Source organism: Carassius auratus, chromosome 26 (genome assembly GCF_003368295.1).
Source record: "Carassius auratus strain Wakin chromosome 26, ASM336829v1, whole genome shotgun sequence".
Lineage (NCBI taxonomy): Eukaryota > Metazoa > Chordata > Actinopteri > Cypriniformes > Cyprinidae > Carassius > Carassius auratus.
This window is the reverse complement of record NC_039268.1, coordinates 15,802,040-15,829,128: the sequence shown is the minus strand read 5'-3', so window position 1 is coordinate 15,829,128 and position 27,089 is coordinate 15,802,040. Positions and strand designations below refer to the sequence as shown.

At 35.4% G+C, this 27,089-nt stretch overlaps 3 protein-coding genes across 6 annotated transcripts in view; all 3 read right to left on the bottom strand.

Annotated features, from left to right (window-relative positions):
• usp53b (ubiquitin specific peptidase 53b) overlaps nucleotides 1-8,851 on the bottom strand; it is a 30,514-nt gene extending 21,663 nt beyond the window's left edge. The window contains exons 1-8 of one of the 2 annotated variants that reach the window (XM_026204447.1): nucleotides 8,415-8,851; nucleotides 5,073-5,769; nucleotides 4,545-4,637; nucleotides 3,821-3,955; nucleotides 2,562-2,675; nucleotides 2,255-2,337; nucleotides 1,856-1,961; nucleotides 1,127-1,273 (exon numbers count right to left, since the gene is read on the bottom strand). In XM_026204447.1, the coding sequence (XP_026060232.1) occupies nucleotides 1,127-1,273; nucleotides 1,856-1,961; nucleotides 2,255-2,337; nucleotides 2,562-2,675; nucleotides 3,821-3,955; nucleotides 4,545-4,637; nucleotides 5,073-5,249 (855 nt within the window). In that variant the 5' untranslated portion in view covers nucleotides 5,250-5,769; nucleotides 8,415-8,851. The remainder of the gene's footprint in view (nucleotides 1-1,126; nucleotides 1,274-1,855; nucleotides 1,962-2,254; nucleotides 2,338-2,561; nucleotides 2,676-3,820; nucleotides 3,956-4,544; nucleotides 4,638-5,072; nucleotides 5,770-8,414) is intronic. The other variant, XM_026204448.1, reaches the window with a different exon arrangement.
• Nucleotides 8,852-10,600: 1,749 nt separating this feature from the next.
• Nucleotides 10,601-17,072, bottom strand: myoz2b (myozenin 2b). Of its 2 annotated transcripts, XM_026204445.1 has the most exons (6): nucleotides 16,924-17,071; nucleotides 15,711-15,823; nucleotides 14,540-14,706; nucleotides 13,242-13,326; nucleotides 12,300-12,483; nucleotides 10,601-11,776 (listed from the first exon to the last, which is right to left on the bottom strand). In XM_026204445.1, exons 2-6 carry the CDS (start codon nucleotides 15,793-15,795, stop codon nucleotides 11,551-11,553), a joined length of 747 nt encoding a protein of 248 aa, XP_026060230.1. In that variant the 5' UTR covers nucleotides 15,796-15,823; nucleotides 16,924-17,071; the 3' UTR covers nucleotides 10,601-11,550. The 2 variants fall into 2 exon arrangements, with proteins under 2 accessions (XP_026060230.1, XP_026060231.1); XM_026204446.1 differs by lacking the exon at nucleotides 15,711-15,823 and having other exon boundaries at nucleotides 16,924-17,072.
• A 1,931-nt stretch (nucleotides 17,073-19,003) lies between these two features.
• Nucleotides 19,004-26,269, bottom strand: synpo2b (synaptopodin 2b). 2 transcript variants are annotated; one of them, XM_026204443.1, is made up of 3 exons: nucleotides 26,154-26,269; nucleotides 22,434-24,459; nucleotides 19,004-19,535 (listed from the first exon to the last, which is right to left on the bottom strand). In XM_026204443.1, exons 2-3 carry the CDS (start codon nucleotides 24,144-24,146, stop codon nucleotides 19,050-19,052), a joined length of 2,199 nt encoding a protein of 732 aa, XP_026060228.1. In that variant the 5' UTR covers nucleotides 24,147-24,459; nucleotides 26,154-26,269; the 3' UTR covers nucleotides 19,004-19,049. The 2 variants fall into 2 exon arrangements, with proteins under 2 accessions (XP_026060228.1, XP_026060229.1); XM_026204444.1 differs by lacking the exon at nucleotides 26,154-26,269 and adding an exon at nucleotides 25,184-25,282.
• Nucleotides 26,270-27,089: the final 820 nt, after the last annotated feature.

Genomic DNA, 27,089 nt, shown 5'->3' with positions numbered 1-27,089 from the left:
TATTTTTTTAATTGTAAACAAATTGTTTAAAAAAAAGTTTATAATAATAAACAACCTGCAGTTTAATGTTTGCATTTCTTTCCCTTACTGTATAGAAAATGAACCGAACCGTGACTTTAAAACTGAGGTACATACCGAAACGTGATTTTTGCGTACCGTTACACCCCTAATATATATATATATATGTTTGAAAGTGAAAATACTTTGTTTGGTCTTCCAAAAGAGGACATGACTAGAAATCAGTGGTTAAGTTGTTTTTAAAACACTGTTCCAGAACAATTTAATTAGAAAAATTTAAACCAAATATTTGTGTGTGCAACGCATTTTATGGAGGACTGTTTCCTGATCCTGGGAGAGTAGACTAAAATGCTGCCTTTTCTTACAGTCTGTAAATAAATTTTCATATGTAAAGGATTTGCCATTGATGATTCAAATGCAAGTTTTAAGCAGTGCAGAGTAGTGCTTGTTGTTTGTCGTTTCTCTGATCACAAATGCAGACATGGTTTTATGTTTATGTGGCAATGCAATACAACGCGTAAAAATACAGTATAAGTCATTATAATAAGTAATTATTTCCCCACAGGATGCAAAAAATGCCTCGCTTATAACAGGTTTTATTGTTTTTGTCTCGTCGTGCCAGGACACAGCATCACAGTATGTTAAGGGTTGTTACAATTCCGTTACACACTTGAGGTATTCGGGCCAATCACAATGCACTGGATAGCTGGCCAATCAAAGCACACCTTGCTTTTCAGAATGATGAGCTTTGTAAAAATCTATGTGTTTCAGAAAGGTGGGGAATATAGGAGAAACAATAATGTATAGTATGTGGAAAAAAGTTTTTGAACCTTAAACCGCATAAACACATTTCATAACACCAAATACACAAATAATGTTCTTTTTAGCAACATCATATGACCCCTTTAACTCAGGTAATGATATTAATGGATGTTTAGTTTTGGACTGATGTGCCAGTCTCCCTACATGTTGTTAAATCAATGTTTTGATTTAATAAGCAACGCAGAACATGACACAGTCATTGAATGTATACTGTAACAATAAAAACTGATCTTGAATAAAAATGAATGGAGACAGCTAGAGTTGTGCAGAAAGATTTGACCCTCACCCCCGAGAGATTGAGGTTTGGGCCCAGAGAGCGGATGACATCTTCAGTGAGGTCAGACTGTTCAGCGTCCCACACAAAGCCAATGGTGACGATCTCTGGGCAGTTCATCAGCACACGGCGGATTTTGATACTCTGCCCACAGTTACTCTGCAATGCACAGATCAAATTACACTGAGCAGAATTTCAAACAAAAGGCGTACTGATGCAGCATATAATACTGTTTTCTTGTATAGTGCCTATCAAGGCTGGAAGAAAGTGCATATACTGTAGAAACAATCATGAACAAATGTTAATTACAGTAATTAAGTCAAATCAAACACTATGTGATGAAAATAATGGCTAGAGCACTAGGGGTGCATTTATGATTTACATAAACAATATTTATGTATTTGGTTTTTTATCCATTTCTCTTCTGAAGATTATCTGTGCAATCTGTACACAACTAAAATAAACAATATTAAAAGCCTCTGCTATATTTTACATTTGACAGCTGAGAAGATGCAAGAGGCAAGAGCTACAAAGAGAACTCATCATAAAACTTATTTAGGACTATTAATAAAGAGGTATACACGAGGTTCCACGTGTTATAAGCTATGCTGTAAATTTATCAGACCTGACAAGTAGCCTAGAGGTCAAATGGTAAAAAGCAACATTTTCAATTTAAAATATGTCAGAATTTGATGTACATGCAACTAAAAGAAGATTTAAATGAAAGAAAAGCTGATATACAGGGCAGTTGCGGAGATCTCCAATGGTGTTGGCTGCCTGCAGCAGTTCACCAAACATGTCTGAACGCAGTCTGTCTGTCTTCTCCAAGATTCGCTCCACTTGTTGACTGACAAAAGAGCAAAGAGCACAAATGAGATAATTGGTTTCTAGGTTGTAGACATACTGTACCGCCGACCTCTATTCCACTTTGTTAAAATTAAACTGTAATCCTTTAATGTAAACAGTTCTGTTTTCTATGAAGCTTTCAGACACTATCTCTGTCAGAATTTGTCTGTCCAAAGAATTCATGTAGGATGGTTAAACTAGGTCAGCTGGATTCTCACACTGCCACTATTCATAAAAGCATATACAATATTACTTAAGAGTAGATTATCACTTACAGTAGATTATTTCACTCACCATAGGGCCGTGGAGGATACATAGTGCACAAGCTCAGTGAAGGGAAGAGGGTCTGATGATGCTCCACAACTACGACAAACAAACTACAGACAGAAAGAAACTTCTGTAAGGGCGACGCGAGGTCTAACCATACAAACAAAAAATACATAATTCTGTCATTGTAATGGATTGCCTTGGAATGACTTCATGTCTCAAAGACTAACACAGAAAACACTGAGAATAAACTGTTATTTCAAGTAGTAGCTGAGTAAGTTTTAGTGAAAATGAAAAAAGAAGAGAAAACATAGTATCATAGTTATCATAGTACCTGCTCATAGAGAGTCATGGCAAACTTCTGGTGGGTAATGCACGATTTGGAAGTACACGCTTCTGTGGCTGAATCAGAAACCAGGTGCAGGTGTATCCTTTCTAAAATGTTCTGCTGTCTCCCATAATTACCCAAACAGATGGAAAGAAGAAGCAAAAGGGAAACAATGATCAGTGATAAGTCAAACTCTATTGACACAGTTATTCTTAGTGCTAGTCTCAAACTTCTTCATGTTATTTTTAAAGAATCATTGTTATTATTAGAGACATCAACCTATCACAAAGTATGTCAAACAACACAAAACAGCTACTTAAAATAAAGCACATTAATGGCACCAAACGGATCAAAATTATTCAAAGCAAAGAAAGAAATTGTGAATCATTTTATTTGATTGCTCATAAAAAATAAAAATAAAAGGACTGTGCATTTAATAAAAATATTTTACAACACTGTTGCCATAAGAAATAGGTAATATGGACAATATATACATTCTAATTAGCCCTTTCAACATTTAGCTTTTTAAGATTTTGTGTCAAGGCCTTAAATGGATAGTTCATCAAAAATGTGAATTCTGTCATCATTTACTTACCCCCATGTTATTCTAAACCTGTTTATATTTGTTTTCTTTTGAGAGAAATTTAGAAAAATGTGTCCGAATTTTTTTCTTTCCCCACAGTGGACTTTTGCTGACTTTCAAAATATCTTATTTGTTTCCCACAGAAACAAAAATAATGTTAATACAGGTTTGGAACAATATGATAGTGAGTAAATAATGACACCATTTTCATTTTTTTGGTGAACTATATTTAATTCTATCGTGCTGCTTTTACTATAAAATGCAAACAGTTAGGCAGTGCCCAGACACTGCAGAGCTCTTGAAATCTGGCCTAGACCACTGCGCAATGCACACATAACTGTTTGTGATGGTCACAAGTGAACGTCATTTGGACCCTGATCAAATGAGATCAGCTGACACAGTGATGATGTATAAACCACTTTAACCTTTCTACTTTAACTTCCCAGAGGTCCATACAACTTAAAGCACTGCCATATAACTCCAGTTTTAATAAAAGCTTACTGGCCTTACAAACCAGACACGGGCATTAGTCTTAAATAAGGTCTAGACTTCAGTAATAAGTAAATAAGGTTGTCTCTTTTGCACAACAGGTAAACAAAAAAGTATAAAGAGATTTTATCTCAAGTAAACTGAAATTCTACATTTACATATACAATATGCAAATACATGAGGTGAAACATACAAAACACTCTGCTGCATCATCCATAAGGCCCAGCTGGAAGCGCTGCTCGTCTTTAAAGGTTTCAGCCAGAGCATGACGCAGGGTATCTGATGGCAGAGCCCGCTCTCGACTCTGCTGGAACTGACAGAAGATGCTCTATGAAAAGAAACAATGCAATAATCCTCACAAACAAACTCAGCACTGCAGTATACACAATTCAAAGATGCAACATAGGGTTCCTTGAGAAAAGCTGATGTGTCTCAGAACCCAGTAAGCCCAGACTCACAGATTGTTTACTATCTACATGAACTAAGATAATATATGCCTAATAAGCATTAGTAAAAATTGTAAAAAAAGAAATAATAAACATGTAAAACACACCAATATTGGGCAATGTTTTTTTGTTTGTTTTTTTTTTTTACTCATGTGTCCTTATAATCTGATGTGCATAACGGTACAAGGGCTAGTCAATAACCTGGCAATGAGTCACTCACATGAGATCACAGCAATTAGCAAATGACAACACTCCAATCATCTAATCAGTTCCAGATGGATAAAATCTAGTTTGAGAAGTCGTTTCACTTGGATGTACATCACATTAGGGAAGAAAAAGACTATCACATTTTCTATTGCATGCAAACTTACTGTACATTTGCCATTTAAAAATATATATATATAAAACGTTTGTAAATTCAAACAATAAAGATTACTGGGTTTTGAGACATATGGACCTTTATGTGTGTACCTTTAAAGCACAGAAAATACAGGCATCACCCAAGCAGAAATGGCCAGAGAGCTGTCGCAGGCTCCTCCTGAAGATGTCAAGCTGCCAAAGAACCTAAAAGAAACATGTCTTTAGTTTGCATAAAATCAGCCTGCCACAGTGTACCATGTTGAATAATTGTTGCACTCTTAATGAGATACTATATATAAACTTTTACAAATAAAGGTATAGATTCACTTTTCAGTGAACAATTCTTAAAAGAATCATTTGTCTTAGTGTGAAGAACATTTAAAAAATCTAAAGAACCTTTTCTATATGCAGGTTTTAAGGATGCTAAAAGTTCTTCATGGAACCACAAAAAACAATAAAGAATTTGTTAGATTATTCTAAAATAGATTATTAAAATGTTGTTATTTTTAGCAAGTTCCCAACATTTTTTATAATTATCTGTGAGTATTTGCATCTTTGACTTGCATTAGCATTACACAGAATATTTCACATTTGTGATATACCACACCTGTTTTCAATATTTACCAGAACATCACTCACCTGCACAGCACTGTTGAGGAAGCAGCTGTTCTGGCCTGGCTCATTAAGAAGACCTTTGGTCAAAGCAAGAGAGATCATACTGCCTGGCTGGTAGGACTTGCCCAGCCCCGTCCCACTCCAGGCACCTGTACCAGCCATGTTGCTTCCTGGCTTTTTAAATAGTTTGACCCATGCCATGAGGTTGGAGCCTGGCCCTCTCCAGCAAACAACCAGAGTCAATTACTGAAGCAACTTGAGGTTGATACATCTGTTTTAGGCAGCATTAGTTCTCAGCAGTCCCTGTACCTGACAGAGAAGACCAACTTCACAGTGCCCTACAAAAAGAGGCAAATACACTACACGGGATTTGTTTTCTGATGTGCAGGATTTGACAGCACACCATTTGAATATAAAGAACCTTTCAAAACAGTAGCTTTTTATTATGTGTTAACATGTGACTTTTAGCCACAAGTTGCGGCAGGTTGCTTCATCAGTCCAGCAGTTACTATGACAATGATCACACTCTGTCTCATTGGTTTGTGTGGATTCATCTGTATCCAGGCACACTGGCTATAAGAGGATGGATGCAGATAGAAGAACAAATCCATTACTCTCCTCAACATTTCCAGCAAAGTCAATGGAGGTCACTGAAGGGGGTCATTCATAAAGGCTCCTCAGGACAGGCACTGAAGGAGAACACTGGTGAACAAAGGAAGACCTATAGAGAGGGAGAGACACACAGAGAAGGGTTGGGAGTGCAGTAGGTAAGCAATATGAAGAGACTAAATCAATCTTGTTAAATAGAAAGCTACATATGGGTACTACAACCATTTTGTACACAGGTATTACATAACCTCTGATGCTATTTGCAATTAGGAGCTACATATTCTTCTGAACACAAGACAAACACAGACATTTTAAGTCATTTAGAAAGCCCAGCCAGAATACCTCCAGAAAATGGATATATGGTCACTCTGTCTATAGATCTATAGTTCATAAAATAGATTGGACTGGACTTTTTACTGGTTGAGCTCCGAAAGAACATGGAGGCAAGTCCAAACATTTCATAAGATGTTATGTCTCGTATTCAACTCAGTGTTGATAGGCACAATGACAACGGCAAGATAGAGTATCAAAACAGCTGCTCTAATGGTCTTAAGCAATGTTTAAGACAGCAATATCTAAAAAAAACATGACAGTAAAAAAAAAATTAAAACTGAAATATAGCAGAAAATGTTTTAATCTTTCGTCTTTAAAGAAGTACATGAAACAAACTTAGTGACTGTTTATAGTCTGTTTATAACTGAGCTCTTTTTGTGTTTTTGTGTAGCTGACTTTTATCCATTGTCCACAGAAACTGTTATAGCTTATTTGGTAAACCATAACACGTTATCTTTTTTTACCTTTTCTACTGCATCCATGGATAAAAAACGAAAATGTGTCTGAAAACTGCAAGTGTAGAATGGCTTATTCCTTATTTAACATTCTTATTTTATTATGCCAAAAAGAACTGACTGGACAATGCAACCACTCCAGTTGACATATCTATCATTCTACTGAGTTTAAATGACTAAAACAAATCTCAACAAATATGTTAAATGAGCAATATACTCAAACAGTTGTACAAGCAAACACACATATATGTTGCTTAACATATTCAAAGTAGAAGGTACAAATACTTTTGTAAAGTATTTGCAACACAAAATCACTTTTTCAATGACCTAGGAGAAATATTGAAGCTCTGATTTGTGTTTTCTTTCGAGAAACTGCTCAAAAACTGTTAAATGGAACATTAACTTTTGAGTACACTGAAATGGAAAAAAGAATTAAATATAAAATTAAATCAGCTACACTGAACTTACTGTACTGACATAATCTCTCATGAATTTAAATTAGAATTCAAAAGAGAATATCTCTTTTGAATAAAGAGAGAATAGCTCTTTTTCATCTCCAATCTTAAAATCCAGTCCTTTTACTGATGTACTGTAATGTTCTACTTAACAAATAAATATTTATGTTTTCTTTCTTTTATTATAATTATTTTATTTTAAGATTTTATTACTCGTGTACCTATTTTAAAATGTTGAGCCAAAAGCATTTTGTTTGTCATAAAAATTATGACTACATTACATTAACGTGGCAACAAACAACAGTAAAGTTTGAAGAAAATGTATGAGCTTGCATTGAGATATAATACTTTGTTTCTATACAACTGGAATATAACAAAATATCTAGCAACTATTTCTAATCTAGTGTTTTTAGTAATCATCTCTCATTTACACCACCAAATATTTAGACATAGGAATGTTCTGCTTGTACTTGGACACCTCTGAATCTCATTAGATATGAATGATAGACTCTTGATATTTCAGTCTTGATACATATCACAGTCTATGCAAAATCTATTCAGAATGAATAATAACGTCTGTACACATGATATGTATTCTGTTATTTGTTCTTATTATAGTGTAGTAATACAGCTAGTGTTTTTTTTTTCTTGAGAAGTTCAGCTTTGTTGTGATGTCTGAGACTAATGACTCTGTAAGGATATCTGACTGGTGTTCAATGCTAAGGGGCAATCCTCTATTCAGAGCCTCTGTGGCCAGGGTCAGGAGGATGAATGTAAAACTTGTTGCCGCAGTGTCGCAGTATATTACTGTAAATGCTGGACCATTGCCATGGCTACCGCATGAAGATGATGGGCTGTAGGCAGCTACAGCAATTCCATATTCATACTAAAAATGCTGAATTTCTAACAGTATGAAATAAAATTCACAATAAAACATTGAAGGGGTTTCTGAAGAATTTGCATGGTTCTCACAAGCACTTGAAAATATACACTATGAGGCTCTGGAGTTTATCAGTGTAAATAGCAAGTAGCTATACATTATTGAATTGCTATGCAGCTGTTCTTCATGGTAAACAATAACTATTTGTGGTATTGTTATTTTTATGCATTATGTTTTAAAACGAATAGTTAAAATACAGTGACATAACCATCAGAAAATATTAACACAGAGATTTGGGTGTCTAGCTAGGCTATATGAGCTCATTTGTCATTAAAAAGCGCAGTAAGACTGCTGAATGTCACTTCCTTTGCGTATAGCCTTTGAAAAACTGTTTTGAAACAGAATCCATTATTATATTGTCTTGTAACCGTATCTGCATAACATAACATGATAAACAAAAGCAAAAATGCGCTCAGCATGCCGTTACACCTGTTTCTGCGCATGCGCATCAGGTGACCTGCTCTATGCCGCATTTTTGGGCATTAGAGCGCGCCTATGATGCCCAAAAATGCTATCCATGTAGGCAGCTAGCTAGGTTTTGAGACATAATCATTCATAAACAAGAATAGCTTACCTACACGTGTCCAGTGTATTGGTACTGAAATCCTTCGTTTAGAAGCGTGTTTATCCACGTCTGTACATAAGGAGCTGAGTTCATTATGCACGTCCAGCTCAAGTTACTTGCTGTCGGAATCCTTCATTGCTCAGCGTGACATAAAGCGCAGTGAATCCAAATGGTCAAATATCCTCTTACAGGCCTAAACATAATAGCACCATAGCGCTGTGTCCATGTTCATGCATTCCTTCTCCTCCACACTCATCGGCATGAGGGTTTATCCGTTCAGGTCCTGAGCTGGAGATTATTCTGATGGATGTGGAGTTAGACGCGCTGACTCCGCCCCTCATATACCGCTACTGTAGCGGCGCTTCACTATATCCTGTCATCCCGCAGAAATAACCCGCGTGTGCGGACGAGACCCAGCAAAACAACCGATGTGACATTTACATTGTTGTACAGTGCTGGGCTGGCATTGTACTGCTTGACGTGTCACAGATTAAGAAAAAAAAAATTTTTAGCATTATGTCATAACATTGTTATTATATTACAATTACTGAAATTTGGTGCTACAAATGAGACTCCATAGGCTACTCCAAGACTTAAAACAGTATAAATTATGCTACAATGAACCAATTCTACACGAAAATGGGTCAAAATAGCCTAGCTTAAAACCATGTGACACAAAAGTGAAATATATTGTTTTGTTTGAGCAAACTGCAAACTGAAATTGTATATATATTATTTATTTATTTTTTTAGTTTTTTTATTATTATTATATATATATTTTTTTTTTTTTGTACATTTGTGACCCTTGACCACAAAAACACTCATGGGGTCAAAATAAAAATGCTTGAGCTAAAAGCTTAATAAAAATATATATTATATATGTATATTAGGATAGGGCAATATTTGGCAGAGGTACTAATTGAAAATCTTTTATCTGAGGGTGCAAAAAAATCAAAATTGAGAAAATTGGCTTTAAAGTGTAAAAATGAAGCTCTTAGCATTGCATATTACTAATCAAAAATTAAGTTTTGATATATTTACTGTAGGAAATTTAAAAAACATCTTCATAGAACACAGTCTTTACTTAATGTAATGATTTTTGGCATGAAAGAAAAATCAATAATTTATACCCATACAATGTATTGCTGGCTATAAATAACTAGAAATATACCTGTGCAACTTAAGACTTTTGTTTTGCATCATGATGGCCATATAAACATTCACAGATTTGAGTGAAAGGGACTAAAATCACATCCTTGAAAATAAATTCAGTATACTTTATGAACGTATGTTTTTGTTTCTTTGTTTGCTTGTTTTGTTTTCTGAATGACAGTACAGTATGCTTAATATACTGCCATGTGAACCTATATGATGTATATTTCTGACTATAATTAACATTTGCTGCTCATTGCTATGTGAATATTAAGGTGGAACCAGGCTGCAGCCATAAACTGCCTGAACAAACCACAAGAACATTTCATCAGCTTTAAAACAGTGTATCGGTCACTGTAATTAGTGTTTGTTCACTAATAGAAAATAGCAGAACTGAAGTTTATAGATGGAGCTATTATTTAAAAGGTAATTAGTTTTTCAAAGCAACAAAAGAATGCATACATTTGCAAGCAATGAGTAATATTAATTAACTACTGTATATATTTAATATAATGCTAAAGATGGGGTTAGGGTTTGGTTTATGGTTAGTTACATATAATTGTGCATAATTTACTGTTGTTACAATTGTAAGTAATGATAACGTGTAATTACATCACCTTAAAATAAATAAATATTAGTTTTGTTTGTTGTTTAGAGTGGTTATTGTGTAGGTAGTTAATGCTATTTATTATTTAATGGTCTTTAAGTATTCTAATGTAAAATAACTGTTTTTCCGTGCACATTTATTGTAGCGCTCGAAGGAAGCATTTGCTGACTGTCTGGAAGTCTTTGTGTTTACTGTAACTGTAGCACAGAGAGTGTCAAATTCAAGGCTACTTATGACTCCTGTAAATATAGACAGTGTCAGAGGATATGTCTGTGTATATGCCTCAGGGTAACCTAGACAGATTCTTCCAGAGACTCTTCTGGATGATGATGATTTACTATGCAGATATGTTGTGAAAACCCCATTCAGAACATTTTTAGCATTATTGGCCATATAAGAAAATGATACAAATTTAATAAATCACCAATGGCAGAAATTTGAAATAAATATGCATTTTATGTGGACAATTTGTGTACACTATATTTTAAAGCTACAAGCAAAGGTTCTAACACTGTGAATATAAGGATAAACATTAGCCAAAAGACAGAAATACATTGCACAAAACAAATTTTCAGAAATATATATTAATAATATGTTTTTCTTTTCTTTTTCTTTTTTTTACAGTGCAAACAAGATTTCAGGCATTCAGCACATTATACCGTATTTACATGGCTGTTCTATCTCTGATCAATTTCTGATTTCAGATGTAAAAGGATTGATTTTACTGTTATACTACAAAGCTCGGTGAGATTTCGTAGAATCTAGAGTGCGAAATATTTCACCACAAAAAAAGTAACCTAAAATGTATTTGATGTTGTACTAAACATATTACATAAATGTGAACGCAGTCTTAGAAAACTGGTAATGTTTCACAGTATAATCATGCATGATGTTAGTGAAAATCACTGTAACATAGTCAGTGTATCAATAAATGTACTTATTGCACAATGTATATTCTTACACTTTTATATACGTATTGTTTTGCAAATTGTACAAGTCTTCATCAATAAATAAAAATTAATTTCTGTGTTTTGATGGTAGTCCACACTGTATTTTTCAGAGTTTGTGGTTACCTAGAGTTGTAATGATAGGTGATATAACTAAACACATATGTAGTATAATGTGCTATGTGGATTTCAACCCAACATAAGTGTTTAATTCTGATGAGGATTATAAATGCTGCCTCACATATTGTGTTAAAAAATCTTCAGTTCTAAGGCATCCCTTACAAAAATGATATGTGGAAATTGCAGTACCAAGAACAGCAGTTCAAAATTCACTTCAAAGAATACAAAGAATGCTAACACACAAACTAGACTTCTACACACACCCTATACCTCAATCAGGCTCATTGGGATTGGGTAACAAGAAGGGCTTGAATCTGTGTTACAGATCGTCAGACTCAGGGATCTCAAAAGGCTCCAGAGAGACAGTGGGTAAAATGAGAGGCGTGCCATCGGAGATCCACCCCTGGGCAGTCCTGTTGAAAGTGGGTCGCTTGGCTGCAGGATCCTGGAGCTCGGGGTACCGAGGAGCATTCAAGTCCACCTCTGGAAGCTTAAAGGTGATCCCTCGTGGGGCTTTTTCGAAACCCCCAAATGGTGTAGCCACCCTAAGAAACAGAGATTTAATTATTGACACATATAAATTGGTTTCCGTTCTACTGCTGGAACTTTGGACTGTTGTATCTTCTTTAAATTTGAAATACATCAGTTTGTCATAAAATAGTATGATGTTAACTCTCATTAAACTATTTTAATGATAGATAAATAATTAATTTTAAATCAATCCAATTTTTAATCAATGCCAATTTAAGGAATCACGGTTCCTAATGAATTAATACATTTTTTACAAATGAATAATTAGTTATATGGATATTGAGACTGCACCTCCTGTTTATCTCCTCATGATGGTGCTGTGTTGTGCAGATACATCATTGCAGGACTAAATAGATCCACTTTGTGCAATATATCAACAGTGCACTAAATGCATAAAAATATATAAATAAGTTAAAAAGAAACCAGCATAACCTAATTTTTCTCAAATTAAAATTAAACTAAATATTAAAATTTTGTTGAAAGCAGTATTCACGTGCATTTTGCATGATTTGGCTTTAAGAAAAAAAAATGCAATACCTATTAAAGCTTTTGTAGTCAGGCAGCTCAGTTTTAGGCTCAGGCACTGGCATGTGAACTTTTATTGTGTCGGCCAGCGTGGGGTCATTGATGATGGCCTCTTCCCAGGGGGAGTGGTAGGATTTTGGCATGGCTGTGGCATTAAACCTCTCTGGAGGAATGTTTGTCAGTGGACCTCCATATCCTGCAAAAACAACAGTTTGCTGCATATGTTTCATCTTAGTTTGATGATCTGGAGTTCCTGATATAGTGAAGCCACTGTAAAGAACATCATATGTAGAACACACCATAAAAACTAACAAGAAATGACCCAAATTAAGATGAAAGGAGTAGAACTACACCAAATCAGGCATATTAAACCTGAACTGTAAAAAAATTAACTGCACCACAATAAACGTAAAAAAAAGCTCAATTAAAAATCCAGTTTTGTCTTGGATTTAGTAGTGCAATATATTTTTTTTTTTACAAAGTAAAAGCAGAATGTATTTATTGAACATTCACAGAGTGAAACCGACACACATACACTTTTTAACCTGTTTAAAGTCACTCAGGGTGATTCACTTAGCTAGAAATAGAAGGTGAGTTGGGGGTGGCATGTGCTGTCACTATCATATTCTCTCTTCAGTCTCTCTGATTCCATTGCACTTACTCTTTCACAGATGATTACAAGGCTTTGAAAGCATCTTACAAGCTCAGGGCGGATAACAAGAGTAAAGCATGAGTAGTGCAATCCTCCTGACTCTGCCATTAGACGTATTAATAATTCATATAAAGCACATGAGATAAAATTTGAGATAAAATTAGTTCTAGAACACAATTCTTGTTTCTTTGCTTTTATGTTTTATTCAATGTGTTACTTGTAAAATTGAACAGCAATTTCTAAGTGAAAATAGTTTCAAAGCCACTTTTTGTGCATTACAAACATTGTTGATTTTGACATACCTGGTGCAATGTCCTGAGGGTTTGCTTGTGTTTTTGATGCATCTCCTTTATTTGCTGAGTTTTCTGCATTGTCTTGATTTTCATTCTAAAAAGAAATGTCAGTTTCAACTTGGACATATAGTACCTCGTTGTGCATGTGTAGCAAGACAGAAAAAAAACACTTTACAAACAATTTTATAAATAATTTCAGATTGTGGACCAAGTGGCCTGATAGTGACTTTGTTCCACTGGGTGCCGTAAAAGCACAGTATATTATTCTATTCTATTATTCTTCTCCAATAAGGCAGTGAGGATTTGGGTAAACTGAGCTACATTTGACACAGATTAATCTCTGTGCACATAATGCTTGATTCTCCCAAAGTGCACTTTTGTGTTGAAAGTAGTCTGTTCTATTACTAAAATCTTAAACAAAAAGGTCAATGGAGGATTTTCATTCTTCATGTCAACACCATTATTTCCAGACAAAATGGTTAGAGATGTCAGAGCCTGGACTTCAACATAATCATCATATCAAGACGACTTGCAATACCATTGTGCCACAGCTCTATTCTTTCACAATTTATGACTGAAAAATAATTTACGATTTATTACAACTATTGACTTTAAAATAATTCACTTCACCATATCCTTGATCTTGGACTGTTGTTTTATTGGTACCAGATTACTAAATTTGTTTTATTTAAGAGATACAGTGGTTTCTTGTACCTTCATTTCATAATGTATACATTTACAGTTACATATAGCAACAATGTACATTATAAATCCTTTGACTGAAACATTAACAAGCTGTCACTTATGTATAAATGCATTTTGGTAAACAGAAGTGAGAACGAGCACAGACACACACACACATACACACAAACACTTGAACAGTGATAAATGAAGTAGGTTGTCAGGGAGCATTTCAGTGCTGACCCTAAAGAAGGAACATTGGGAAGGACACGGGCACGTGGCATTTGCTATCTTCCATGTGTGGCTGCCATTCATTTAGCTGAGCACATGCTTGCTTTACAAAGTAACCACACATATAGTAGTTTAACAAGCAAAGCACAATTATATAACAGAATAGTTTAGTCTTTCTATGCTCAGTGTCAATGATTAAGTGACAAAATCAACATCAAATTAGATATCTGAGCTCACCTCAGAAGTAGGTTAGAAATTATTGGTATTATTAGTGCCACAATATGTACTACGTTGATTTACATCTTTTGATCTGCAGTAGAATGATTGTTATGCACAATATAAGCAAATAGACTTTGTTATGCATGTAGGTTCAAGCCAGTGTAGATGCTACTTACATTGAACATGGCATTGGCTTCATTCTGAATGCTTTCAAACGTGTATTTGTCTGATCTCCGCTGTCGCATCTTAAAAAGACGTGACCCTCGGTTTGACAAGAGAGACAGTTCCTCTAGCATGATGTCTTTCGGAGTGGAAAGTTTCTTTCCCAGGTCCATAGTAAAACCTGTATTAATATCACACAATTGTTTCATTTTGTATTACAATACAATTCAGCAGAGTCCTTTTCAAAATCTGATAACACCTTATTCTAACAATTTACATGGCTCATGAAAATTTAGATAGACAATAATGAATGATTCATAAAGACATTACTACAATGTATCATGTAATAATGTCTGTGAATGACTTAATAGTGAATGAAATGAAAGTTATTATGAAGTGAACTTTTAGATGCTTCATATGATTCATATTTGAATGCATATTGTATGTAGTTGTGATGGGTGTCCTTTATTCAAACAACATCTCATGATATAAAGAAACCAAAAATACAAAAGGTTATGGATACCTGTGTTAGATAGATATTCTATGAAAGGTCACATGAAAAATCATTCAACCTTAATAGAAACTGACAGATTCATTATCAAAAGGTTAGATATGATGGTTAGGAAAGTGTTATTAAAGGGAAATTATATAAGGTGCATGTCATATGCTATTGCTGCAGGAGCTTTTCAGCCATGCTGATGATGCTATTTTGAACGTTTCCAAGATAATTCTTAAAATAACTTGATATTTAAAATAGAAATCATTCCTGATCTTTAATGTTTAATGTTGATGTTTCAATATAAACTGTTTATATTTGGTCTTAAACTAAAAAGATATTACTAAAGGACTATGAAAGGGATTTTTATTTTTATTTTTTAAACAGAAGAAGCTCTCTTGTTCTCCATGATCTTTATTCTGTTCTGATTTCAGCTCCAGCACAGCTGTCCTACCCCATCCTCCCAACTTTAGCCGCTGCAGAAATAGCCTGTGACAATGACAGAGTGAATCCACTGCTACAGGCAGCAGAACATTCACACAAGATTATTTATGGCTAGAATGAGGCTGTGGCCCTGAACCACATTCTAAATGTTGGCGTTTCTCTCTGTGATTGGCAGCTACGTTCAGTGCTGTGCTCTGTAATCATTCAGTGCTGATCTGAGAGCAGGTTTTGATGGAAGGTTATACCGTTGGCACCACCATGGACCTCATGGCAAAGGGCAGCTGCCTGCTTCTTCCTCTCACGCACTGAGAGAGTGCTGAACTGTGACATGTTGCTTTAAAAGAGAATCCCAGTAGTGCTGCAATACATAAAGGACACAGATACTTGAAGTAGAACTATCTAAAGTCAGTTTATAGGATAATGTGATGAAAAGTCCCAAGAGAACCTGTCTGGAAAAAAAAAAAGTTTATACAATAACGATATAGCTTTTTTAATTAGATGGGTTTGTATATTATTATAACTACAATATTCTATGTTTTTATGACATATATTGATACAATGTGTTGTCATTGTGAATTTACCTGAAATAAAAGTTAATCTCTATAAATCTGCAGAGTATTTTTTCTCTTCTAAATTAGGACTTCTTTGTTAAAATGTTGAGGGTTGCTATTGAGTTTCTGTATTAGTTACTGAAGAAAATCTAGTTGTGTTAAATGCCATATTTAGGCTTTCTAAACCACTGAAAATACCCTTCTATAACTGTCCTTAAAGTGTAAAGGGAAAACTTACCTGAATTCTAGCCAGCTCTTTATACAGAGCAAGTTGTCATATGTCATGATGTGATATAAATCATGGTTATGCATGAGCTGGTGATGGAACATTGTGTCCAGGGTGTATACTGGGTTACTGAGACTGATCAAAGCCAAAAGATAGTTTCTTGGCACAGTTTGCAAGGCCTTGCTATTCAATCCTTTACTTGCTGCTCCCATTGAAAAGTTCAAAAAGATCAATCTCTAAAATTATTATTATTATTATTATTATTATTTTGGTAACATTGCTAGTAACACTTGAATTGATTTGCGTAGGTAAACTTTTACTTGTGAAAAAGTTTTTTTAATGGTTGCGTAATATTATCAGCATCTATTTGCATACTTTATATTGCTGTGATTGCTGAAATCACACAATTCAGAAAGAAATTCCTAAACAATCATTTTCATATTTATGTCCATTTGTTAGTGCTTCTGTTTTAGTTCATTCCATTGTCATGAGCATATTGATCTAATATCATTCTTCTAAGAAAGTCTTCTAAAATACATAGTATCTATGCATTGTTACCACAGTTTAAGTGTCAGAACTGTCCACAAAACACAACCCACAACTCCCAACACTTGTTATAACACGCCTGTTATCATTATGTCCACGCTGCACACAGTCTCTCAAGGAAGGCCATCTTCTTACCTGTTAGATATGCGTGTGTCTTGAGTTCGACCTGTACAAAGGAAGAGGTTACTTTAGGTAGATCGATCCGGCCTGATTTGTCTTTGTCTTGCACTCTGTTCTTGACTTGCACTGGGGTGGGGGTGTGTGCGGGTGTTAGTGGAACGCCAGCTTACATCAATAGGCTAATTTTAGCTGTGTTCAGCACTCAAACCGCTCACAATGGTATAAGTTGGCACGGAGGGGGAGGGAGGTGAACCGTATGCATGAGAATAAAGTCTACAAAGTCTGTGTGTGAGTACTTTTTGTGTAAGTGTGTAAAAGGTGATGGAGGTTTTAGTCTGTGCAATTGTCAGCTTCAAAGGCTGGGATTTTCTTGATTGTCATTTATGGCTGGCCTTCCAGAAGTATAAAGATTGTGCTATTGCATTGTTACATAACACATCATCTTATATAGGAGTCAGCACTGAGATAGTTGTCTGCTCCGAGAGAAAATCAAATAGGCTTAACCTATTTTGCAGTTGTGAAAAGATCTTATAGAGTCAAAATGTCTAGCAGTAAACATTGGCAAATAGAACATTAACATCATTTTTTGGTAATTGTGCTTTAATAAAACTCTTGTAAGTGTACAGCTTGATACATGTTAGGATAGATAAGAATCCAAACTGTTTGTGGTGAGCTTGGATTTCAAAAGCATTGTCAGGCTTTCTCAAACAAAAGAGTTTAAACAATGTGCATATTTAGTTGAATGATGTTGCAGATGTTCATTCAGATAGAAATAATATTCTGTGCTGTTTCTAGAATTAGTATTAGAAAACGGTTATTGATTCACACATTGACTTGCACAGTAGAAAAATAGAAACGTCAACATATAAAATAAAATATTTTGGCATGAATTACACACTGAACAATAGTTCCACAAGCAGTAATGCATTTACTATTAAATATGACGTGTGAGTCTGACCATGATGAAGATCTGCACGTTGACAATCAAACACCTTCAATATACCTCAATATAACCCAGAAACATAATTGAACACACATAATATCAGACATAAAGACATAATCAAAGATTAAGAACAACCCTTCTGACATGATTGAAATCATCACTGACATCATTGATGATTAATAAAAAATAAAAAATAATTGTTTTGGAGACTTGACTTTAACTGGCATAGTTTTAATGGGTGAACTAAATTGCATCAGTGGTTCAGATTATTCATCATTGCATACTGACTGCATTTGTCGCAACTACAAAGATGAATTGTACAAGGTTATACAAATAAAACTAATCTAATCTAACACTCCCTTGAAAAAAAAAAACTTGCCTTCCGTTGATTTTTTTTTTTGCTCACATATTGTAAAAGATTTAATGTGTATGAATATAATAATGCTGTATAAATAAACTATAATAAGTGCTCACAAATAATCCAGTCCAGCAGTTCTCAACAAGGGGGCCTCAGCAAAGAGGGCTGCAAGATAATTTAAACTTCTACAGGTTATTTAATAATATTGAATTATATTAAAGTAATACAACTTGCACTGCCATTCAAAATTCAGCTTTGCATCACAGGAATAAATTATATTGAAAATTGTATTAAAATAGAAAACTATTAATTTAAATTGTGGAAATATTTAACAATATTTTTATTTTGGTTTTTATAAAAGTATGTATTTTTCTGTAATTTGGACCAAGCAGAAGATACTTCTTTAAAAAAAAACTTTACAAATATACTGATCCCAAACTTTTGAACAGCACTGTATTTTAAATGCTAGAATATTAGGCTTATAAACACAATGTATGCACCGCTAAGCTTTAACCTGGACATTTCTTTTTCCTACTTTGACTACTGTGAGTTTTTTCACACTCATCCAATCCAAATTGTATTTACAGAATTCAGCATTAAAATGTCTATAAATGCAATGCTCAGTTTCTGTAAAGTTTTTTATTTATTTATTTATTATTATTATTATTATTAAATCTTGTGTTTTTTAAAATGTTGGGTTATTTTTGGTCTTTTGGATCTTGAAAGCAACTAGAGTGGAAAATGTAAGATTTTTCATGTTAAGGGTAAATTATTTCTTAAACCTTCTTTTTTAAAAAAAAAATAATAATAATAATAATCAGCATGAACAGAAGTATTTAATTACAGTTTCCAACTGACTTTATGCAATTGTGGACAGTTTGTGTTAAGTGTGAAATTTCTGGGTAGAGAACTACCCCTGTTGTACCTGTTGCTGGTCACCAGAGGCTGTGCAGGACGGAAAGGCGGCCCATATATTGGTTCTTTTGGCACTGAAGGAAAGCTGTTGGTGGGGGGTGTAACAGCTATTAAAGGCTCCATCTCCTGTGAGCCACCAACAGAGTCATAGAAAACTCTTTGCTTCCATTCTGCTGGTGTTTCTGGTAATGATTTTCTATGAATAGCAGAAATTTTGGACTCATCAGGACCAAAGGAGCTTTGAGAAACTGCCTCCACAGAGGAGAGTGTTTTTTTGGGCTGTTCCACCCATGAATATTGCCTGTCCAGTGACTGACTTGTTGAATGGACACCTGGTGTGGACACGGGGGAAGCAGGAGACACAGAGGACAGTCTCTGGGGGAAAGACAAGGAACGGCTCCTGCTGAATATCTAGAGAAAGAAAGATTTTTTCAGTACTAAATGAACAGTTTGAAAATAATCACAAATTATTTTGTAACACAAACTGTCACTTCTGTATTTCTTACAGTACTTTTTACATCAAACAAATAAATGAAAACATGCATTTTGACTGCCCTCTTCTGGACTATGTCTGTAAATGCTATTTAGAGACATCGCTAATTTTGGTTCAGGAGAGGTCAGTGTTGTTTGGCACCAGATTAATTCTGGGTTATAATTAGATACTGTCAAAATATTTTCAGAGTGGTTGCACTCTTCATACTTACTGATTCTATGAAGTCATGAAGTTAGATATATATATATGTATGTATGTATATGTATATAACATCCTCCTGAAAGTTACTAAATAAACCTTAAAAAAATTTTTAATTTTTGATCAAAAGGTAAGTATGTTGAAACAAAACTTTTAAATACAAGTAATTTCCTGACAATTAAAAGTGTTATTTAGCACACTGAATCATACTCGGACTGAATGCTGACAACAATGGGAGAGAACTGCCAGGAGACTTATTTCATTGCACAAAAGAGGACTATGGTACTAGAGGAATACCAAATCATTGTTTTATGTGTGTGAGAAGTAACACCAACATTCAAAAACTATGGACTTGTGACAAGGCTCCTGAAATAATCAGGTCTTCACTTTAGGTTTTTGGATCATTTAGTGATGAGTGTTTTTTGCTTAAAAAAAAAAAAAAGATCAAGCGAAATACCGTGCAAGTGTCTCAGAGCCAGCAAAACTATGAAAAGAGAGACTTTTTATAGTCCCATAGTAAGATGAAGCCTGCAGAAGTGACATGCACGCATGTTGTCACCACAGGACTGCTGTAGCCAAAGCACAATAAACTAATTTAACCTTTTCCAAGGTCCACTGGGTGATGTAATACAAAAACTTGAAAAAGAAGATGCTAATGCTCAAATTGAGCAAAACCCATTAAAGACCGGAGCATTTAAATGAGGTCAGCCTCCAGGAGTTAAACAGGACAGACGTGGCAATTCATCATGAACTTGTGTGATCAGTGTCAAGAAGGACTGAGTTTACATAATTTTGAATTAAAAGTTTACACAAATTTTCACTACAAAAGTTTATATTCTATCAGTTTGGGAAGGTGGGAAACCTCGTTAAAAAAATTAATAAATGAGAAAGCTCATTTCAAAAATGACAACGCTAATAGAGAAAATTAATTTTGCTTAAGTGTTGTCATTAAAATATGTTGTTTTTTTTTTGTCTGTTTGGTGTTGAGTTGGGGGTGAGGTTATTTCAGCACTTTCCTCTGGTTAGAGGACTAATTAAAAGAAGTTAAGACCAGTAAGATCAGATGGCTAAGCAGAAGTGGTGTCTTAATAAGGTTTGTCTGTTTCAAACATGGTGGAGCAAGAGCTATTTTTAAAATGAGCTATGTGCAGAGTTAAGAAAACCACAGCCACAGTCCACTGCAAGCTACCCATAGTATATCAACAATCTGTAAAAAAAAAACAATTAATTTGACAGAATACAGACCTGTTAAGACATTTCAAAATGATTGTATACCAATGGAAAACCTTATAATTTAAGTTTGTTTAAAGATTTATGTGTTAATAGTATGTAGTATTTATTGACCCAGTATAGTACAAGGTGTTTTGTTATTACACTGAAGGAAAATATTGTGCTTTTTTTTAAATTATGAACTGATCTTTGTGGGACTTTACCAGATAGAAAGCAGAGTAACATGAGGGAAATACCAGAAAGAGAACTCATGGAACAATTAGCAAGTAATTAGAGAGCACAGAAAGTACTGGAAAGCAAAAAGAGAGCACAGAAAGCATTAAGTGAAACAGAGCTGATGGAAAAATTTATTAAACAGAAGAAGCAGGATGTGCAATAGTTTTGAAATGACAAGAGGAAATAACAACAGAAGTAACAGTTCACAATGATATTTGAATTAGTACACATAAATATGCTAAGAGTACAAATAAACTAAGTATTCTGAATTATATTATTAGATTGACTTCAACTGTCCCCCCCCCAAAAAAAACTCCTAACGACACCAACAACTGATTTCTGATTTGGAGGTTTGACAAAATTGCAAAGCAGGCTCAATCCAATGGGAGATCTAGTATATTGACTTGAAACATTGCATTTAATGCTTTTAACACTGATCATTGCATTTGTGCTTAGCCTGGCCAGACAACATGGCTGAAAAATAAGGTTATATTCTTTTTTACCATTCAGCAACACTTGGCATAATGTGGTAAATGTGTTGTGTTGCTATACACAAGACAAAGAGAAAATGTTTAACATTTTGTCCTCTAAAAAATAAATAAAATGAAATAAACTAAACACATTAATGTGGAAACATATCACAATAAAACTGAAACTAATAAAAAATCTATCTAATCTATACATGATCTAAATAGTACAACTGTTATATAATGCATGAAATTCTTCTCTTGTGCATTGATCTAGAAAGAGTCATTTAAAGGGTTATACCTTCAGAAAACAACTTGCTTGTAAAACTGCAAAAACAGCACTTTTTGAATCTGCCCAAACATATTGTTTTAAATATATGCTATTAAAAATAAAAAAATGAAACTCAATTAATGTTGCAAAATTACTGGTTTCCATTTCTTGCCTCCAGTGTTCGACATTTTGGCTGAAAACTTTGGTCTTGGAGCCAAAGGTAATGCACACCGTGAGGCATATTCATTATTTACGGGTAAAGAAGACCCTACACAGACATTGCCCCCAGAGATACCAGGAGCCAGGAAGGAGTTTGAGACACCTTTGTTTCTAGGGCCATCATGCATGGCTAGTTTTTCCCCATGTAACTGTTGTGGAACAATGGTGGCTTCATTTGATGTAAACTGGTGAACAAAGGGGTATGGAACACTTACCTCTCCAGTGGCTTTAGATGGAATTTGCTTTACTGACTGCAAACTATTTGGGGAGGGAGAGAATGCTGTAGAGGGCTCATAAGCAAGGGACTGGAAACTGGTAGGAGTTTGAGCAGACGTTTGCTTAGACTCTGTAGGCGGAACTGCTTCCTTGGCCTCTGGAGTGGAGTTGTAGGTGAAAAGTGAGGAATTTAACTGATAAGGCTGATGTTTCATAACATCCAGAACATTTAGATGTTTGGGTGGTGGATTCTTCTTCTCCGTGTTTGCTTTAGACTTTATCTTTGGGCTAGTTGCAGGAGGGGGTTGTTTAACTGCTGCAAGGGGATAAAAAGGAGACAGAATAGGATTGTATGAGACTGGAGGTGGGGCACGGACATTAGAAGAGTATTTCCAGGTGCTTGGCATTGAAAGTGTTGGCGATGAGGATGTTGCTTTGTTGGCCTTCACAGTCTCATTGTCCACCACAAATTTTTCCATTCGGGACTGTCTTCGGGCAAACAGTTCAGCTCCTTTTCCTTTAAGGTTCAGTCCCTCAGAAGCACCTGCATCTGATGAGAACCCTTTAGGAGAAGATGATGGAGCTTTAGATCCCTGAAAATATGTGCTCAGGTGTTGGGGTGGGCAGGAAGCAACAGAGTTACCCTCACTTGATCTAATCCATGATGTTTTAGCCTGGGAAGGACCAGCATGGAGTAAATCTGGTGTACGTTTTGCCTGATGTGGTTCTGGAGTCCAGGCTGGTTGATTCGGATCTGGTGTGTGGGATGGAACCCAAGCAGGTGATGCCTCCTGTGTAATTGGTTGAGATGACAATGGGGGCCAGGCTTTTTCAGCAGGCTGCTTTGGTGGGCTTTGTTGGGGTACTGCCTGCACTTGGGTGTTCCCCATCGCTGGAACTGAGCTTGATGCTGCAAGGGGATTCTGAGACATGCCATGACCCTCTGCAGACCAAAGAGGGTGGGCTGGGTTGATGGTAGGTTTGGGTAGGACAGGTGGAGGGTTTTTCTGTTTGATTGTTGGAGCTTGCATGAAATTGCATGCTTCTGCACCCAGACTGAGAAAGTCTTCTTCTGGAACTGACTCTGTTACGGACTTCTGTTCACCTTTTTTCTGAAGCAGAGGCTTCTCTTTTGAGTCTGTCTTGTTTGCTCCTCTCCTTTTAGTTTCTGGCAGGATCCCTGTTTTAATTGCAGGTATAGCAATGCGTTCATCACGTGAAGCAATGATGTCTGATGTGGGGGACCAAACCTGTGGGGCTGTGTTTACTGGAACAGGAACCTTGAATATGTTTTCAGGTTTCCTAGATGTTGGGCTTGAGACACCGCTGACTGGTGAAAAAGTTTTCTGTCCTTGATTATGACCACCCAGAAAGGGCTTAGCAGTTCTGTTGGAGACAAGGGATCTGGAAACAGCTGAACCTTGATATGGATCCAGACCATTCAAACCGTTTGCTGACTGTGGTAACATCTGTTGCTGAAATGGCTGGTCTTGATACTGTTGTTGTTGCCTTACATAGATATCTTGCGGGGCTTGTGTATTTTCTTCCCGCGGAGGAGGTTTAATAGTTTCACCTTCTGGTTCAACAAATGCATCCATTGGTATGCTTTTGCGTCTCATTTCCTCTTGTTCTGCGGAAAGCTCATCCATCCTTTGACGCCTCCTGGCAAACATAAAGACTCCCTTTCCTTTTGTCTGTGGAAGATGCTCCATTGTTTCCAATTTTGACTTGGTCTGTACTTTGAAATTCTGTTGCAGCTGAAAACAGTTCTGTGGTTTTAAGTACTAAAGGAGCAGGATTTTTCTCAGAATCAGTGGCAATCTGTCCTGACTTACTTTGTGGTGTACAATCTCATTCTCGTCTTGAAATCTGTCATTGAGAAGCTGTACCGGTAGTTAATCAGTGTGAAGCTTCTGACACTTTTTTGATGCCCTTCTTTTTGACAGCAGTAAAAAGCAAATTGTTATGTTTACATTTAGAGTTTTTTCAGCTGTCTCACCGACTGTGCCTCACTCCATCTTAGACCTGTGAAAGAAAAATTAGAACAAGGAAATATAGGAAATGGCATGAGCGTTATGAAGAATTGAATTACACCTCAATACAAGAATTATAAAAACAAATTGGTCAGATTCATACATTAACAACATGATGCAACATGGCATCATGGTGCACCTTGTATTTTGCATAGGTCATCTCATAATAACCATGGTAAATACATTAAGCATTAACAGTATAATTACACAATTTTGATATTATATATATTTTTTATTATTATTTAAGTGGCATTTATATTTAAATTAAGTGAGCACTTTTTTATTCTTTTATAGTTTGCAATGATAACTTTCTCTGCATATTTTAATAAAACGACCAAAACGTCATCACACAAGCCTCAGTATAATATTGTTAACTGGGTTAGTTGAAAAACATTAAACCTTTAACCATTAATTTTACTAATCTGATCTCTTGTCAGATACAATAACATCAAAACATTTCCAACTGCATTAGTTATAACCAAATCCAATTTTCTCAAACAACTGATCTAATGCTATTTATCTGTTTTAGAATACAGTTATTTCCTAAATGTAAGTATATTCAAATGCAGCTTTATATAAGAAACAAGCATGAGGGAATCCCTCATATTATTCTGAAGAAAATGAGCACACACTTACTCCAAATCCAGGCAATCTATACTCACAACAAACAAACTAAATAATAATAGTAATAATAATAATAATTTTCTAAGGCTTACACTTTGGTTTTTCCAGCCTAGTCCAAAGTGAACAAACATTGTGAGAGGTCATAAAACCCCTTGGCTAAAGTGGGTATCTGTGCAAACTGTGTCAGTGCTCTGTGGTGGGGTGACAAGACTCTGAAAGAGAGAGAGAGAGAGAGAGAGAGAGGTAGAGAGAGAGAGAGAGAGAGAGAGAGAGAGAGAGAGAGAGAGAGAGAGAGAGAGAGAGAGAGAGAGAGAGAGATAGTGTCCACTATTTAACTGAGTCAGGTCTCATCACCAGGGGATCTTATGACAAAACTCTACTGACACATGCTGGTGTCTGTCAAACCCGTGGCCTGTGGAATACTGCAGAGGCACACTATTATTTAATTATATCTGAAATGCTGGTTTTGCGTATGGATTGCCTTATCCATCCCAAACCATTACTGATACTGACAAATGATTAGCAATTTTTACATGTTTAATGGCTATTTTACATGTAGATTCCATTATTTTACAATTACACATTAAACCACCAATTCAGACCTAATAGCAAAATTTAACAATCTTAGATTATTTAATCTGTAAGGACATTTGTGCAAGTTTATAGCAGAACACCATATTTAGAGAATGCATTGCCTAGTAGAGCAACAAAAAAACCTATTTCAGAATTGGTTGGTTATTTCTGTCCAGGCACTCTAACTGTCAAGACATGCTCATGCAAGCAAGTACCTTAACCAGCCAAATGATGCAATCTTAAAATAAAATGTGTCTTATAATATATATATATTAATTTATATTTTATATTACTTTAATTCACAGTTTTAGGTATTTAAGATCAAGTATATTAGGTATTAAATATTTAATGTATTAGAAATTAAATTTATTTTATTAGATAACAGTAGAATACTGACCATCATTGAATAGGTAATGGAAAAAAGAAAGAACAAACAGACAGATATAGACAGCCACTGGAGGACAGATTTGGAGAAGGTTTTTGTCTTACGTGCCTGTCTTGCTTGTTGTCTGCTGAGTCTGATCAGTTCCGTCAAGGAGGAAGTGCCCCACCACTCTGCCTGCTCAGTACCCCGGACTTAAATTCCACTTGACACACAGAAGGTCCCACACCTCTCTCTCCTCCTTCTCCTTCGTCTCCTCCTCTTCTTCTGCCTTTTTTCACTTCTTTAGTCTCTAAGGAATTTAAACGTTCCTGCTTCAGGCTCTTGCTGGGTTCTAGTGAGAACCTGTACTAGAAGACCTGTGGTACACTGAACCCTTTTTGTCTTGTTCAGATATAGGTAGAAAGGTACTTTAAGGAAGGTCCATCAGTTTTTGTGGGAATGGGGAGTTTGCCTCTCATCCTGGAAACTCTCCAAACTCCCTGGAGAGGGTTTTAGGACTGGTGTCAAAGCATACTGATAGAACCATCCTTTAAGTGACCTGAGGTGCTTGGTGGGGCTCTTGATGCTTGATAACACTTTCTGTTTCTCTACAATGGAAATAGAAAGATGCAATGGGGCTGTCTGACTTGTCCAAGTGTCCGAGTTGCACTTAAGGCCATTAAAAAATAAAATAAATCCATGAACACAAATAACTTCGGTAACACTTTTAACACTATTAAGAGTTGTTCCTTTATTGCTGCTTACTGATAGTAAGGTGGTTGTTTGTGGTAGTTATGTTTAGGTATTGGGTAGGTTTAAGGGATCTAAATATGGTCATGCAGAATACAGCATTAATATGTGCTTTATAAGTACTGATAAATCAATATTCTAGTAATGCATATTCTAATATAGTGAATAGTGTTCCCTAATCTAAAATGTTACCATAACTTAAATTATAGTACAGAGAACACATACAGTACACATACTGGGCATACAGGGATTAAAAAAAAAAAAAAAAAAAAACATGGAAAAAAACAATATAAATGGCCAATGAAATCCAT

Coding starts and splice junctions, on each gene's coding strand:
- myoz2b (XM_026204445.1), bottom strand. CDS start 15,795: ATGTCACAGTTCAGCACTCTCTCAGTGCGTGAGAGGAAGAAGCAGGCA. Junction 14,707..15,710: donor GGTCCATGGTGGTGCCAACG/GTATAACCTTCC, acceptor ATATTAATACAG/GTTTTACTATGGACCTGGGA. Junction 12,484..13,241: donor CCCTCAGGACATTGCACCAG/GTATGTCAAAAT, acceptor TTGTTTTTGCAG/GATATGGAGGTCCACTGACA.
- synpo2b (XM_026204443.1), bottom strand. CDS start 24,146: ATGGAGCATCTTCCACAGACAAAAGGAAAGGGAGTCTTTATGTTTGCC. Junction 19,536..22,433: donor CATCTAAAGCCACTGGAGAG/GTAAGTGTTCCA, acceptor TTCTTTCTCTAG/ATATTCAGCAGGAGCCGTTC.